At 42.8% G+C, this 17228-nt stretch overlaps 1 protein-coding gene across 2 annotated transcripts in view; it reads right to left on the bottom strand.

The window, feature by feature from the left end:
* Positions 1-7205, bottom strand: part of VAV3 (vav guanine nucleotide exchange factor 3) — a 172925-nt gene extending 165720 nt beyond the window's left edge. For both annotated transcript variants that reach the window (XM_059821822.1, XM_059821821.1), the window contains exon 1: positions 7002-7205. In XM_059821822.1, the coding sequence (XP_059677805.1) occupies positions 7002-7205 (204 nt within the window). The remainder of the gene's footprint in view (positions 1-7001) is intronic.
* Between the last annotated feature and the right edge of the window lie 10023 nt (positions 7206-17228).

The raw sequence follows: 17228 nt of genomic DNA, 5'->3' as shown, positions 1-17228 counted from the left end.
TAAGTGTCTTGCTTGCTGACACTCCATTCAATCCAGCTTCCCAACTTTTCCTGACCATTCTCTGTAGTTCATATTTGTTTCTTTCGATCGTTTCCTCCTACTTCTTACATATTCTTCTTCTATATCCTTCTCTCCCCTTGAGCCCTTTTGATTTATTAGTTTCTTCTCATAAGCAGTCCTTCAACTTGCTGCTATCACAGGTCTCCCACCTTTGTCAGACAAGGCTCAGAAAATAACTTGGCTTCTCTCCACACACAGCAGCATGCCGTACACAGACGCTAATTTAAATTATCCACTGCCGGCACACACTATAGCCTCTGTGAGAAACCAGTACCAATATTTTTCCTGTTAATGCATTAGGCAGCTTCCAGCACACGAAAATTTTGTGCAGGAGGGGACATTTGAGACACAATTCTTGGCAAGAGGCATATGCTGCATTTAGCAACTGTATGATAAATATAGCATGTAAAATAAGCTTTACAATACAGTTCAACTACAGTTTTCCCTTCCCCCCAACCAAAAAGAATCAATGGGAATAAAAAAAAAATCATTACATCAGTTTTCAAATATTATTTTCTCCATCTTCTTAAGGTAAGCAGAATTACCTAGAAAAACTGGGTCACTACTTTTTTATCAGTTGCTTTTCTTAGCATAAAGCATAGAGGTCATATTAAGGTTTTGCTTTGAACAAATATTTGTTCAAAACATTTTACCAAGCCCAACATGTATAAGATATGTATACATAACATACGTATGGATAAATATATCTTTTATGGCTAAGACATCTTATGGATATATCTTATGGCCAATGCAGCTTTCATTTAGATGAATCATAGAAATAAAGTTAAATGCAGTAAAGATGTCCTTCTGTAGCAGTAAATCTAGTAAATTCTGTAGTACATCTACTACTTAGATCAAAGTACCAGCAAGTAACCAAACAGATTGAAAAAAAACCTGAAAAGTTCAAAAAATATTTTTTAAGCAATTACATTGAATATACACAGTTTTAAATAATTCAGAAAGATGGGACATTTTTTTTGAACACATCTCTTCTTTCTACACACTTATAAAAATTGAACCAGTGCCCAAACTCTTGTTCAAGCCCAAAAAGTTTTGCAGTTTCAAAAAAAAACTGTATTAATCTAAATGTATCTTTGTGGTACTTCCTTAACTCAATAACCTAACACCTAATGTAACAAGCAAACACAGAATAAGAGTTATTTTGCACACCAGTTCTCTCAAAGATCTCACTGCCTAAGGAAAACAGATTACTGATATCCCATGACTCCTGGGAAGGGCCACAAGCACCACTCTGAATCACTTATTTTCTCATTTAGCTCATCTGGTCCCTCCTAAGATCCCAGACCTAAATCACATCCTCATGCACAGAGGTCAGCACATCCACTCACATCTCATTCTTTCTCTTTTAGATAACATGCAGAATCAAGAGACAATTCCCATTTCCTCCTTTGCAGAGCCACATGGCACAGTAAGTTTGATACCCTGGCATTTGGCATCCTCTCCTAGGCTAAAATTTGCAAGGAAAGAAAAAAAAAAAAAACTCAAGCGGCATGGTTGCGGGGAGGCACGCATGGGGGAAAGCACGGGGGAGTGCACCCAGCTGCGGGAAGCTTGCAGAGGTGGGATACACGCTCACTAAGTTAGGGGCAGGAGATCATGGTTATCATTTGTGGGGGATGGGGAAGCTCCAAGCCAAGGGCAGGATCAGAGGAAACTGAGAGGTATGTCTCTCGGCACACCCACATCCTGAGGCTACCTGATACCACTGTAACCAAGAAAAATAAACTCCTGCTCAAAAGCTCAGTTGCCATACCGCAATATAACGTGGATGACAAAGATAATCAACTTCCTTTGGACTACATGGTCACACCAAAAAAAACTAACTTCCCAGAATTAGAAAACATTTGAACTTTTAATACAAAGTGAGGGATATTTTGTTTATTTTCATTAGAATAATAGGAAATAGTTATTTTTAATATTTAATCTATGTCAACATCCCCTTTAGTAAACTCTCATGCCCATATTGCATTAAGTGCAGTTTTCCTGTTTAGCAATCTCTCACAAGTTAACTAAATGCCCTGCAAAAACCATTTCAAAACTAGTTTGCAAAGTATTAAAGATAAAAGATAAGCATTAAACAGATGACATCTGCAAATCCATCATAATCCGTTGGTTTAGGTTTTATATTTCTGGTGATAAATTATTTAAGTTCTTGTATGATTATGATTAAACATTAGGATTAGTACTCTCTGTTATGGATCACTTCTGTTTTTATTATATTCATCACTCTACATTAGCCAAGAGGCAGCATCTGAGGAAAGCGAACGGCTCCCATGGAAGACAGATGCAGAGCTGCAGTGCTCCATCCTCCATCTCACTGTCACCAGGCACTGATGCTACACTTCAGGGGAAACCCTGAAACGCACCAGCATGCCAGTTGCATCTCTGCAATTCATTTAGCATGTTCCAGCTCCATACCCAGCAGCTGCAAGGTTTAGCGCTTCTTCACACGGTGCCTGCAATAAGACCACTTTCACAATACCCGCTCTCAAGTCTGAATCAAGCAGGCTCCCCTACAGTTAAAGGCCAAAAGACGTTATTTGATCCATCTTCCAAATTTCCTTTCCTGATGGCACATGCACTGGTTGAAAATAACAACCAATGTTGCTAGCTCATGGGAGTTCAAACAGTGAAGTGTTTTTGAGCCTTGACACAAGAGTGTTTAATAGAATCAACACTCTCCTGTTCTGTTTAGTCACAGTGACAAAAACCTGGACATGACCGTCCCTGAACCCAAGAGTTTCCAACCTCATACAAAGCCTATGTGCAATTCTTCACAGGGCACCTAGCACTGAGACACACCAGCTTCTCAGACAGGAGCATTCAGCTGGCAACCTGGAGGTGGAAGATTCATTGGGAAAGCGACAACACTGCTCGTCCTTTATATATGCAAGGTTTGTACTTTCACATCTGAGGCTTACTTTCTGGAAAGCGTAACTGACTGAATCAGCTTCTGTTCTTCAAAGGACAACTTACACTAACTGAATATAAATATTTTCATAAACATACAGAAGCACAGATGAAAACAGCCAGCATTCAAATAACTTCTAAACCCAATGTTTTGCAATCTAAAACCACTGAGACATTTCTCTTACACAGACATTGTTATCTCCAAAAATGTAGGGGGGCTGAATCCACGGATTTCAAATGCATAAAACAGCGCACCCACAAGAACAGCTGTGACCTAAGGTGCGTAGCTGGTGGTGGGACAAAGGCATGCAGTTCTCTGTGCTAGCCAGCCCATAAAAGAGAACATACCCGCTGCCATTTGGTCAAGCACACGTTTGTCTTGCAATGCTGAGCATCGCCAGTCACAGTTTCTATTCCTGCCCAGAGAGCCGGCAGCAGCCGGGTACTTACAGAGCAAAGCAACAGTGTTCCTGTTTGACTGAACGAGGCTTCACCAAAAAGCGGCATCTGAAGCAGCAGCATCAGTCGCAATCCCTCTACACTTTTGATGTAGCTTTTAAGGGGTTACCAAGGTCTACTGAGCAAAGCTCATGAGCATCACTGACGTTTGATCTGCCACATTCATTCTGAAAAAATAAATATGTAATGAAATGGAAGAGACTTGACTCTCCGATGTCAGATGCCTAACATCTACTCCCAGATCTGCCTGAGGCACCATCTCTCACTTTCCTGTTCTTTGACACTGCTGCATTTATAACTAGCCCCCAAGACACAAAAACCTGGTTCGTAGAGAAAGGCCTGACAAATGTCAACAGCAGTAAGAGAGGAGGCTGAAATCATGCAGTCTGCCTTCCATGAGGCCCGTTCGTGAAGCCTTCATCCACCCTTCTCATTCTCTGTTTTTATTGCTCAAAAACCGTGTGTTAAGAATACCCTGAGCCATTCTAAGATTTTGCAGCAGAAAACATCAGATCAGGGAGTATGGGAGCGGCAGCTCAATTCTAGATGACAGATAAGGGCCACGTGAGGTTCAAAAGGTTCAACTAAGCGGTATAGACACAGCAGCATGTTCAGGCGGACTGCACAGTCAGCAGCCAAGACGATTTCCATCCTAATGCCAACTATGGTCTGGCACCCCATGCCTCCGATATCTATAAATCACTACCCCACAAGGAACAGGAGAATCAGCTAGCGTTTCTACTAGACCCTGAGATCCTATGATGCAGTGAAAGTACTAGTTTACTGACAAGTATTATTCTGACAAAACTCACAATTTAGGGCTCAACTCTGCAGAGTCCAAGTAGATCTCACCAAATTAATAATCTTCAGGCCTCTGAGACTTCAGCACAGGTTATTGCTAAGTGCTCTTTACAGTCTTAGCAACAAACTACAAGCCACTTGCAGAATTTCAACCTACTACATTTTTAATAACAATTTCTGAAATTTTCACCGAGTGATCCTTTCCAGCAGAAAGTATCTCCTCCAAAGAGGCTTTTCATTAAATGCCACAGAACCTCACTAAGAGGGCCAAATTTTGATCTCGCAGAAAACAAAGGTAACATTCCCAGTATACTTCATGCTGTGTAGAGTTATCCATCATAGGTTTTTGATCCAGCGACAGTTCCCCCTATTTCAAGGGTGAAATCAGTGTAGGGCAGAAATACACCACTGGAGAGAGTGGTCTGCAGCACCGTGGAGTGCAGGTTCCTCAGGCATACAGCACACACACAGACAAGGAGGCAACTGTGGTAGCTGTGAAACAATTCCAGTAGCTACATTATACACATATAAAGCTCAAGTTCAAAACATACATTATAAATAACCCAAGATCTACAATGGTAATCCATAGTTCAAACGCACTTAGAGAAACAACTATTAATCTTGATTCCCAAACCTGCCCTAAGAAAGAAGGGAGCAGAACATTTTGATACTTATTTTTAGTAGACAGGAGACCACCATGCTTTCAATTAATCAAAAATAAAATTAAGTAATATTGGTCCAGACAAGCAACACTAATCTCTAATTGAAGTTGATTCAATGAGTTAGCTATCCAGAAAATACTGTGTAATAGCATGAGGACACCTTTCCAGTTCATTAAAAAAAGGAGAAACTGTTTCCACACTTTTTATCCATTATAAGCAGGGCAAGAAACCATTTCCAATAGTTCATATGCAAAGTATTTATAGTTCTGCAAGCTAAACTGAAAAAGGGTCAGTTCGGAAGCAATCAGTCTAACTATAATGAAAATATAAACCAGGGCTCCGGTACAGTTTAGCAAGTCCTGAAACTCTCATGGAGTTTGAATGGTGCAGGGAGAGAACTTATCTGGATTTCTTCCATTTGGAGGAGCCCACCCTCTGCACCTCTCCATCACTCAGATAAAGTATTGCCTCTGCATACACAATTCAAGCAGGCACTTGAGCTCTCAAGTACGCGGGGATAGCCTTTATACCAGTCACATCTAGTACAAGGGTCTGGGAGTTTTTGTTCTGACTAGCTGAAATATACCTGATACTTTTTTCCCTTTTTGCACTGTAGGCTTACAGAAAATGTCCCCTTGGTAGTAAAACATAGCTGCTAAAAAAAGGAATTAAAAAGAAAGAAAATAACTGGTTTTGTGAGTAACATGGACAAAGAATGTTCCTCCCAAAGTATAATTCACTACCACTGCTTTTTGCCAGTGCCCTAAACATGGGTGGCAATTTTTGTTCCTCTAAATCTAAAACAGAATCATAACACTGAAATGTTACAATGTACCAGCTTCTCAATGTTTTCAAACACATAAAAGGCTCAGAAGTTTAGTTTCCTTTCAGACACCATCTGTTTGGCTGCCACCATCTCTGCAGAGGCATAGGTGTACACGAAGCTGTGACAGGAAGTCATATATATATATAAAGCCTCTTCTCATTGAATTATTAATATAATCTTATCTCGATATCTGAAACCAGCTTTATGAGGCACAGTAACAAAACATCAGTCCCAACTAAAAAATGCATTTAAAAGGGGATGAATTTGGAATTACATTTCACCATAATTTAACCAAAATATCAATTTAAAAGGCTAAATATAAAAGGGTCTGAAGAAAAAAAGACACTAAAACACAGGCGACCAGCTATCAAGAACACAATTTCTCATTACTAATCACTCTTTAACAGTCAACTTCACAGGTCGCAAAAGCAGATGCGAAGGCCAGCTGGCCAGTGTTGCCATCGCTTCTCTCGCCCACTTCCCTACAGGCCCCCCCGTCCCCCTCCAGCCCCCCGCCCATGCCCTCGCCGGTCCAGGCAGGCTCCGCTCCCTCGGCCGCGCCATCCCGCCCTCCCACCTCCAGCAGCGGCGTCGCTGATCCTTCCCTCCATCCTCGCCTCCCAAGCTCCCGGTCCCTTCGTTCTGCCTCCCCCCCAGAGCAAGAGGTCCATTTGTATTGTAAACTTCTCATGTTCAATATTAACGCACGCAGAAATGTTAAATTGGTGGCTCCGGGACTACTGCAGGGAACTTCGCCTCAGCACAGCCGCCCCGATGCGACGGGCCCATGTGGCTCCCGGCGGGGGGCTCGGGCAGGCTCCCGCCCAAAGCGCCTGCCGCTGCAGGCAACGAGCCCCCAGGGAGGCTTTGGCAGCCGCCAGCCAGGAGCTTCGGTCGCGCCCTCTCCCACCGCCCGGGACGAGCCGAGCCCGCGGGCCGGGCGGCCGCGCAGCGCGGCGAAGGAGCCCGGCGAGGGCTGCCCCGGGTCAGACCCGCCGCGGCTCAAGCTCACGCTCACCGCCCTGCAGGAGCGGGCCCGCCCTCCACAGCGGCGGCGAGGACCCGCGCCGGGCGCGGAGGCTGCGGGCTGGAGAGAGGCAGCAGCCGCGGGCGCATCCAACTTCCCGTATCCCGCGGTTCCCCCTCCGCGCCCCCGGGGCCGCTCCGCGCCGCCAGAAGCCGCAGACAAAGCACGCGGAGACCCCGCGCGGGGCGCGGGGCAGACACACGCGCGTGGGCAGAGAGGGGCGCGGGTGGCGCACCTGGGACATCTGCGGGCGCAGGTTGATCTCCTTGAGGTTGATAGAGTGGCTGCGCAGGTTGTTGAGGAGCTGGCAGAGCAGGACGCCGTCGCGCAGCGTCTGCGCCAGGTCGAAGACCTGGGCCGTGTCCCAGGTCACCCGGTGGTTGGGCGGCAGCACCTTGCAATTGATCAGCCACTGCCCGCACTGCTTCCAGGGCTCCATCCCTGCCACCGTGCCGCGATGCTGCGGCCGCGGCGGCCCCTGCTGCGTCCTCCTGCCGCCGCCGCGGCCGGCCCGGCCCGCCCCGCCCCGCGCCGCCCCCGTGTCCGCGCCCGCCCCGCCCCGGGAGGCGGGACCCGCCCGCCCCCCGCCGCGGCCGCCCTCGGCGCCTGCCGTCAAGGCGGCCGCGGCGGGTACCGGTCCCCCCGCCTCCTCGGGCAGCCGGAGGCGGCCTCGCCTGAGGAGCGAGCGCGGGGTGCAGCCCCGCCGCCCTCCGGCCCTCCTCGGGCGGCTCTGGAAGGCCGGTCCGTGAAGGTGCTCTTCTCGTTTGCTCTCGCAGCGCACCTGAGGTGGCATAAACAGAGCACCTGTGGCGGCATAAACAGAGCACCTGTGGCGTACAAGACGCAGCTGTAAGAGGCGGCTGTGTGAAATGGCATAACGTTGCCTTCTGGTTTATTGTCCGTCTTTTGTCCATTCACTAAGAAAACAGCTAAATGCTCAGAAGAGGTCAAAGCACCAAGCTGTCAGGCATTATGAAAGATGCCTCTCTCAACTCTTTCTAGAAATCGTAGAGAATCTATCATGGCATAGCATTGTTTTCCCTCCATTCTCCCCCAAAACATTTGGCACGAGCTGACTTTAATTTTAGTTGCACTTGAATTAAGTTTGGGAGAAAAACCAAAACGTAATAGCTTCCAACAAGTATTCAGGCAACTTCAAAAAAAAATTCAAGTGATTTCAAGTTACTAAGAGTGACAGACTCCAAAACTAGAAAATACAAACACCAGAATTCACAATATCCTCTACATCTGCATCTCAAAAGCTATTATTTCCTTTGGGTTTCCGAAGCAGTGCTGGAACCTTACTTTCTCAAGAAGAAAAAAAGTCACTTAAAAGGATACAAAAACTGTCTTTCTCCTCTATTAAAGTGTTCATTAGGAAAAAAAAAAAAAACCAGAAAACACTTTTAAAGTACTATTAACAGGTAATTTATGGGGGGGAAAAACCCACAGTCAAGGGTGAGAATGACTTCTAACAGCAAAAAACTAACATGACTGTTCAAGATGGCCCACAACTGTCCCTGGTTTTCACATCTCCGCTGTTAAAAGCCTGACACTTACTGCTTTCTGAGCTCAGAATGATCCCACAAATGCTTTTAACAATTTCTGAAAGAATTAATACAGAAGTTCTGGGAATTTATTTCAGAAACTGAAGCCTAGCAAGTGATCTGCATGTTTCAGTAAGCCTAAAATGCCGCTTCCCTTTTTTATTTTTTTAAACAGGTAATATGTCTGCTATTCCAGGCATTTTCCTGAGCAGACAGTGGTATTAATTTTGGATCATGAGCACAGGGCTGCGCAACATGCCACAGAACAGCTCACCGTTTCACATTGCAACCAGCCAAAAAGAAAGAAGGAGAAAAGTGGCCCTCAAAAAATAAGAAGGATCCAGCTCCACCATATGTAACACCTGTGCCGTTGTCCCCCAGCAGATGATAGGGTGAGATAGGTGTGACTTACTGCCTAATTAGAGGCACAAATGTTGCTCAAGGACATCTGGGAACAGCATTTGGTTCCAATCCTGAAGATGCACGAAGTCGCAAGCAGCCAGCTAGCTTTTCAGAACTCTGCTTCTGGTCGCTGGGCTCGCAAATTAGAGAGGCTTCCAGCTTTGGCGGAGCACAGGGGGAGCTCACGAAGGCGCTTTGTACAGGTTCGGCCTGTTGGAGCAGGAACACATTTTGACAGAATATAAACTCTAATTAGCAGCAAGTGATTTTGCATGAATAGAAAGATTCAAAGGATTGGTGGTGGTGCAGCTGAGCTTAAACTCTTCAACATAACTCTTCATGGGAGAGCATGATTTCAGGCTGAGTTGCCTCAGCAATGCTTCCATCCTTGCTCTCAGCAGGTCCCCCTTGCTCCATGCCTCCCGCCAGGCAGCCGCAGTCCATGCAGCTCCTGTTTCTCAGGGGACTTGTGAATTCTCTATTTAACCACCTCAGCCCAAACACTCAGTCACTGGTAACGGGTGCCTCTGCCTACTCAGGGCAACACTTCGATTGTTGTATGCCTGAGCAACTGGAGGAGAGGGAAGTTTGCAATGTAAACATGCTATCCAAGTATCAGACTGCCTACAACCAGCCAGAATTAGAGAGAATTTAATTCCTAATTTAAATCAAAAGGGACTGAAATTAACAGCCTGCACTGTGATCACTGGGATATCATCATCCATCAAAATGAACATCAGAGCAGTTTGATCAAGAATACAATAAAACACTATCTCGTAGTAACATATTTTTTATCTGTGACAAGTTAAACGTGAAGTGATAAGTGAATAATTCTGTCGCACCCACAAGCTATCCACTGTCAGACAGACAACCATCATAACACTGAAGCAAATGCAGAAGGCAGGAAAAAAACAGATAAAAGAAACAGAAAAACATCTGCACTATGTTATCCACATCCCCGCTTCAGCTGCCTCCAGCCAGCATCAGTGGTACAGCACCCTGAAAGCAACATAAACTGTTGGGATGCCTTTACAGAGATACAGAAAAACAAGTACTGTTCTGATTCATAAACAGCAAAAAAAGCACTTCAGGCTGGTTGCTCAAATGGATCTAATCTTTTTACATGGTTTAACAGGAGCAATCCAACACTCCTTAATCCAAACTTTACATCCAAAAATATGTATGCTTTAAAGTTGGTGATTGGAATTCTAAATATCTGAAAAACCTACACTGCAGTTTCAAATTGTTTATACGTCATAGGCTGTTATACTGCAATATAAGAACTAAATTTCATTAAAAATACAGGGGTTTGTTCCTCTACTGTATCTCATGTAATCAACTGAGTGACACTCCTCCGAATGGAGAAGAATCCATATATCCACATAAATTCCAGAAAATTAACTCTTCACTGAGAGTTACATGGTTGAGAGGAGGGAAGGGGCAAATGGATTCATAACCAAAATTCATGGGCAGCACAGCCATGCTAGAGCAGAAGGCTCACTGCTACTGAGATTCAGGAATATCTGCACATTCACTTCCCTCCTCTCTTGCAGTACTCTTTACAACCTCCTTCAGCTTCCTACATTGTCCACATTTATTGGAAGGGGTTCAATTTCTCCCTTAATCCTAAATTTGTGTTCAAGAGCTACTTTTACATTGACTTATTTTTTGCTATTAATAGATTTTTAAAAAAAACGCAAACAAAAAACCCTATAGCTCAAATTACAAGTACTTCAAATGAACCAGCTGCTGAAGACATACTGGAAGTTCGAGCTATTTCCATCCTGCTGTTCTCCTCATACTCCAAAAATTGCTTATAGATCTGTCTGGTTGGACGATCCTCTGGATTGAAAGCAGGGCCGGTTTGAAAGTCATCTCAGTCCATCTCCTCCAGTTTCACTAGCACAGACTGACATTCATGAACCTGGCAGCTAGATCTCAGTTTAGATTACTCAAAAGGTTCAATTTATGTCGTATACTTTTTTCTTAACCCATCATTAAGCCATTCACTGAAGCAGTTTTATCTTCAGATTTTTATAAAGAAACCAGTAAAGTTTCAGGCATACATTCCCACTTTCAAAATACTGCAAAGCAGCAACATAAAATACAAAAAAAAAAGAAATCTCTGTTAAAAGAGCAGCAAGTCTGAAGGAGAATTGTTCACCAAAAGGCACCCAAAAATAGCTTTTGCATAGTTTTTCTCTCTTTCCAGGAGACAACTGTCTCCTTACTGGAGACATCATGATAAATTTGTTTTCTTTACTGTTACCCTGTGCCACATCCTATGAAGGTGGCAACTTTCCAACTCTTTTCTTGTCACTTTGTTTCAAAAAAGAAACTCAATTTGTTTTATAAGGGGACATCTGCAAACTTTCTGAAATAATTATTTCCCACTGTCACCACACTTGCTGTGTTTAAATTACTTACATTGCTCAGGTTGGGGAAAATAAACAAATAAAATTTAAAAAATAATAAACCCACAAACGTATACACATTCCCTCTTTTGCAATTATTCTTGCAGATATAATAGTGCCCATGAGCCCTAGGCACAGACCCCCTTTGTGCAAGGTGCCAAACAAGAATAACAAAATGGTAGATCTCGTCCCAAAGAGCATCACTCCTCACTTCCTTTTCCTACTTATTCCCTTATTCACCAATGGGTTCATCAGTTCTGGTGCTTAAAGTTTTCCTGCCTTCTGACGATTGCACTTGAGTGCATTTTTGAATGCCACAGGGAGAAAGCAGTGCAAGCCCAAGTGAAGAACTGCCCTCGTTCATGGGTACTAAAGGCCCATGTCTTGGCTGAGCCAGCCCTGAGCTCATGCTCAGCGTGTCTCAATTAGACCCACTTAATTATACCAGTAAGAAAATTCAGTTACACATGGTCTGCAAGTGAGCAGGAACATGCAGTCTTGTGTCTCAGCCATTTGTATTTTCCTCCCATTTGGAAATGCATTGGGCTACTGTGGCTCCCGGCCAGAAGCCTCCCTCGAGCCGCTTTCTTTTCTGTTGGATGGGAATAAGAGGGAGGTGGCCGGAGTCCAGCATTTCTTAAGTAGCCTGCTTATCTTGCAGTAAAAGTAAATGAGGGTAAGTAAGATCACTGACCAGAATTATTCAGTAATTTCTGTCTGCCACTGAAAATGAGTATCAACATGGATCAAGATCTCCCAGATGCATCTAGCTGTATCCTCTAGCTATAGCTCCAGTTTCAGGATTACTTTGGGAACTTTGTGGCACAAAGTGAAAAAGCAGTGCTACTCTTAATCAATTGCTTATTAATTATTTGTTAGTGTTATTGTGAAACGTCTTACACTACAAATCAGATAGACTTTTAAAAAATAAACTTTCTAAAATAACAGTCCTATCTGAATTTCAGCAAAGCATTATATTTTACTTCAAAAAGCTATTTCAAGTTTGCATGGAAGAAGTAATAGACAAGTGGCCTGAAATCTAAATGAAGCACTGAAAACAAAAGAAAAATGATAAAAACTAAAATAATAAGCTGGGAGGATGTATGGAACTGAGTGGAGCAGGACTTTGTATTGAATTTACTTTTTCATAGAGACCTGAAAGATGCAGACAGACAACATGATATATAAATGTATAGATAATTATAAACTGAGAAGAATTCTAAATGCTAACACACCAAAAGAACAGCAAGATACTGTTTTTAGTATAAAATTGCCTGAATACATAAAATGCATTGGAATGTTTGAGAAGCCTGTTCAGTGATGCTGCAAGGGAAGATCCATCTAGACCCGTCAATGTCAAAATAAGACATGAAAGCAGTCAAACAGACTGCCTAGCTCTAACTACCTACCAAATAATCATTGTAAGAGTTGAAGGCATTGGCTCACCTCCCCTGACAGAAATCTCCTTTTCATTGAAGTCGACAAAAACTTGTCCCATTTTACTGGGTCCAGAATCCTATGCTGAATTCCTAAAATAGGGTATTTACTTTACAGAAGCCCAAGTTTCAGCTTTCTAGAAACCATTCATACGAAAGGAGTAAGCTGATGATGTGCCACCTGTTTGTGCTGAACAAAAAGGGAAGCAAGACTCAGCCAGCCTCTTGCCTCCTGCCAGTGAGCAGCCATGGCATTTATGAGAAGGAAACATTTAAGGTCAGAAAAAAGAAAGGAAATTGTCATGTACTGCTGTATGTATTTTAACCAAAATATCAAAAAGGCTGGTTTCTTAAGAATCCAAGCAACTTGAAACAATAAATAAAATCATAACCTTCCTCGTGCCTTAGTAGGTCCTGTTCAATTTTCTTTGACTTCTTTGACACTTCTAAGCAATATACCTGTTTCTTACCCCCTTCCCTCAGTTCATCTCCATTTCTCATCTTTCATAGGTTGTTCTCAACAGTCTGATGACGATTTTTAATGCAAAACCAGATCAGATGACAAGGGTACAGGATAGCAAAAACTCCCCTCTTCACTCAAGACAGAAGTAAAGGAGATGCTGACAAAAATAATTTTTGTGGTCCTAGCTGACAAGAAAGTGATATTTTTATGAAAATTCAAGGTGTTCAAGTGCATGTAAGTGAGGTATGAAAAGCTAGAAATTGGCACAAGTAAAACCTAAGGCAAGGAAAAGCTGTTTTTATGTTTTCATAGTCTATTCAGGACCCAGAACTGAGAATCCAGAAAGATCTTCCTGCATTGTTGGAAGAACGGATCAATCACTGAGTGTGTGACACTTGCAGGAAATGCTGTGCGCTGGATGAGGTCTGAATATATGGAAATCCAGGAAAAAAATATTCACATTAAAAGAAAAACTCTCCACTCTACCTAAAGTTTGGAAAAACTGAAAACTGCCATGCATGAAATATCTCCTCAAACAGTGAAAGAGTATCTGGAGTAATGTTTATAACTCTATTACTAACATAATATTTATTTCAAAATTAATAGTATTAGGGAATTGAATTTTTCATATCCTAAAGACAAACTTTACTATCAGTCTCTAGTCTCATGCTGTGTTAACTGTTATAATAAATAGGGCAGTCACATATAATCTCTGAGACACTGTTCCAGTTTTCCAATTACAATGTTAGATCTGTATTTAGATACTAATCTAAGCTAGGTAAATAAAAGTTTCCTTTTATGCTTAGAAGTCAAAAATATTAATGATTTTTAACAGCAAAACATTCAAATTTATTTTAGAGAACTCAGCAGGCAAAATATTTCTAAATACTTCAGCAGACAGTGCAGCTTCATCTCTAATGTTACCCAGACTTGTCTCTCCTCAAGAATAAAGAACATAAATATTTCAGAACATTCTGCTACCTACTTTTTTCTAAACCTTTCATAGGTGAGTGTTCTTGGGTATTGCTTGTCTAATGAGGCTGGGCCAACGCTAGACTGCGGATCAGCAGAGGCTGAAGAGTTAGGGGGCTCTTTATTCAGTCCATTGGGATTGAATTTGCAGCGGCAGGGACAACAACACTAGATTAGGTCCTGAAAGTAGTAGGGGCCATGAACCTTCATTTTCAGTTCAGAAAAATAAGCCATCACAAGTGCAGGACATGAATTTTCAGAAGTGTCCTCTGAATGTTGTGCACTTCTATTTCTGCAGGCTCGGTTTTAGACTTAGTGTGAGATCCCACTCCGCCAGGTGCCAAGAATATTTCCTTCATTCTGAACGAAACCAGATCTCATCCCAAACCTTTAATTTTAATGCCTAGGATCCCCACTTCTGTTGAAGTCAGTGGCATCTGTGGCTGCCAGTAACCTGGGTTATAAAGCTGTGTATCCAAATTAGAGACCCTGTGAAAATAATGACTAGTAGTGTCTTAAGTCATGCCACAGATCATTGACAGGCAAGACAATGACAGATAGAAAATAACTTCTATCTCGAGACATCAAGTCCCATCCGCTATGCTGGTATCAAAACTTCCCCAATCCTGGTTGAGAAATACTACTCTTGAGATAAAACTATCCAAGTCAAACGATGATTTACAAACTAAATGATTTAGATTCAGATATACCATATAGATTAATGTCAGAAACGAAACACGCTGCTCTCACTGTATTAGAAATAGTGGTAGGTATCTGCCAATTTAAGGCATTTGAGACTTACTCATCCCGTGAAAGCAGGAAGTGCCACACATGAGCGGTATGACCTTCGTTAGCTGTCCCTCTGTGTGCAGCAGTGGAAAGCTGACTTCCTAGTATCTGAATAAAGACAAAGAGCCACACAAAGAAGTTTCTCAGTGGTTCATTTAAAGGTATGTTACACCTTAAAAGACAATAAAACGGCTAAGATAACATTTATGGAGAAGACAGAAGTTGCTTTAGTAGCATGTGCATTTACAGCTTACGTTTATGTTCAGCTGAGGTCAGAGTGGTTCATGTGGTAATCTCAAGTTGTAAAACTATTTCACCCTCCCACCTTTTTTCTTACAACACTGTACTAGGACTAAAACAGGAGTGAAAGTCCAATACTGGCTGCATGAAGTCCAACAGCTACCTCCGGCTTATCTGTAAACTTGTATTGTGCTCTGTGGGCCATCATCTTACCTACAGGAGAGTGAGGGATTGCCAGAGAACAGCTCACTGAAGAAATCAAAACTGGCTTCTGGCATACAACAGTAAAGACATGATACTCTCCGATAGGATGTAGGTTATGTTGAAGGCGCAGGGATAACATAAACAGAACTTGCCTTAAAGAGCTTGCCAAGATAATATGAACTTCAGTCCAGTAAGGTTACTGTAAGCCAAAGATATGACCACCCGAAGACAGGAGCATAACAGATCTGTCCACGAAAGAGCTGATTTAGTAGACAAAACTGAGGAAAAATGCACTAAGTATCAATTAGCCTTCCTCCCATTTTTGTTCTTCCATGTTTCCTGCAGTCAGACCTTCTTATATCACTGCAGCTTGTATATAAGGTTCCACCAGAGAAAACAAAGCTGGACTTAAAACATGGTACCTGTGTACCATACTACAGCACTTCCCTTATCCTGTGTAGAAGACCACTTTACAAAACAGCCTGAAAATGCAAATACCCTAGGCACAATTTTAATGGCAATAAATGCTTATATGATACCAAAAGGTTTCATATACAAATTAGATAAACTGATGCAAAGTATTTTTTTAAAGGAGTAAAAGCATGCCGGTAAGTAGAAGAAAGACACGAATATGACCAGCACAAATTGGCCCCCAGCAAACCCAGCCTGTCAGCGTGAGCTGCAGCAGAATCTGACACTGCAATCACAAACAAGGTATTTTGCCTCATTCCAATGGAGAGTTGTTCCTACTAATTCCATTTTCAAATAGTTGCGGTTATATTGCCTCCTTCATTGGATTTACAAGCAGGACATACAAATGAACACAGGCTGAATTCCAGGATTTGATTTGTTGGCTTTCAGTTCCCTTTTTCCCAGAGAGGTACAGAAGGGCAGACAAAGTGTGGGCAGGGGCCAGGCAAAGGTCTGGCAGCAAAAAGGCTGTGCTGGGATCCAGGACTTGAAGCAGGAACCAAGTCTGGACAGGCAGGAGTACCAAGCACCAGGCTGACCACCAAGAAGCCCCAGGGGCATGCAGCACACATCCCGAGGTGATGAAGGTAAACCATCAGCCAGCCCCAAAAGCCAGTCTTTAGTCTCCCGGGAGACTAATGTTGGCCAGGTGGCCCAGCCAGAGCTTAACTGCTCAGGAAGCCCTAACAGCCAGTTATGCTAAACCAAACCTCCTCAAACAGGATTCACGTGGGCTTATGGAGGTGCCTGTTGGGTGTCCAAGTGAATACAAGTTAGGTTAAACCTGTTTGAAGGCTATTCTCGGAGTGTTATAGGCTGCATAAAACATTATAATACTGTAAACAAAAGCAAGGCATGTGTGTATATAGAGAGGGAGACTTCAATGACCTCACACAAAGTTACTAGTTGCCCTAATCAAGGTGATTGCCAAGTCCTTACAAATTTGTCTGCCCTGCTAGTTTGTCAACATCATCTTCATATGGAAATAAAGGTTTTTTCGTTTTTTCTTCAAATACTTTTTGTGTTATAAATGCAATTATACAAGGATTTGCACTGATCCAGTACTATTCAGAATGTTGGATACTACGCCCATAATCGATGCCTTTAACTTTACCAACTGTGGCATTCCCTGCAGCAGGAGACAGCAGAAATAAGGACAGCAATCACTCAGGAGCTGTTGTTTGCAGGTGGTGCATATGCAAAGAGTCTGCCATGAATCTGAAAAGACAGAAGCATGTTTCAGCCACCCGGTGTGTTTTAGCACAGCTGATAAGGTGCTATTCAGCTGCTGCTAAGCTGGCTAAACACTGCCTTGTGTGACAATTTCTGAGATCCCAACCTGTAGCTCAGAAACCCTGTCAGGTGTGTAAGGGTGACAGAGATATCTTACAAATTCAGTAATCTGAGAGGAAAGAACAGGAAATAAATGGACGTGTACAATGATGTGCTTACAGTGTAATTTTCCTCTGCAATTAAAAATTAAATAAATATTTTCAATAGTATGACCAATCTACCAGCACTTTT

The sequence above is a fragment of the Gavia stellata genome, chromosome 10 (assembly GCF_030936135.1).
Source record: "Gavia stellata isolate bGavSte3 chromosome 10, bGavSte3.hap2, whole genome shotgun sequence".
In the NCBI taxonomy this organism is placed as follows: Eukaryota; Metazoa; Chordata; class Aves; order Gaviiformes; family Gaviidae; genus Gavia; species Gavia stellata.
The sequence above is the reverse complement of the archived record's forward strand: the minus strand, read 5'-3'. Positions and strand labels throughout refer to the sequence as shown.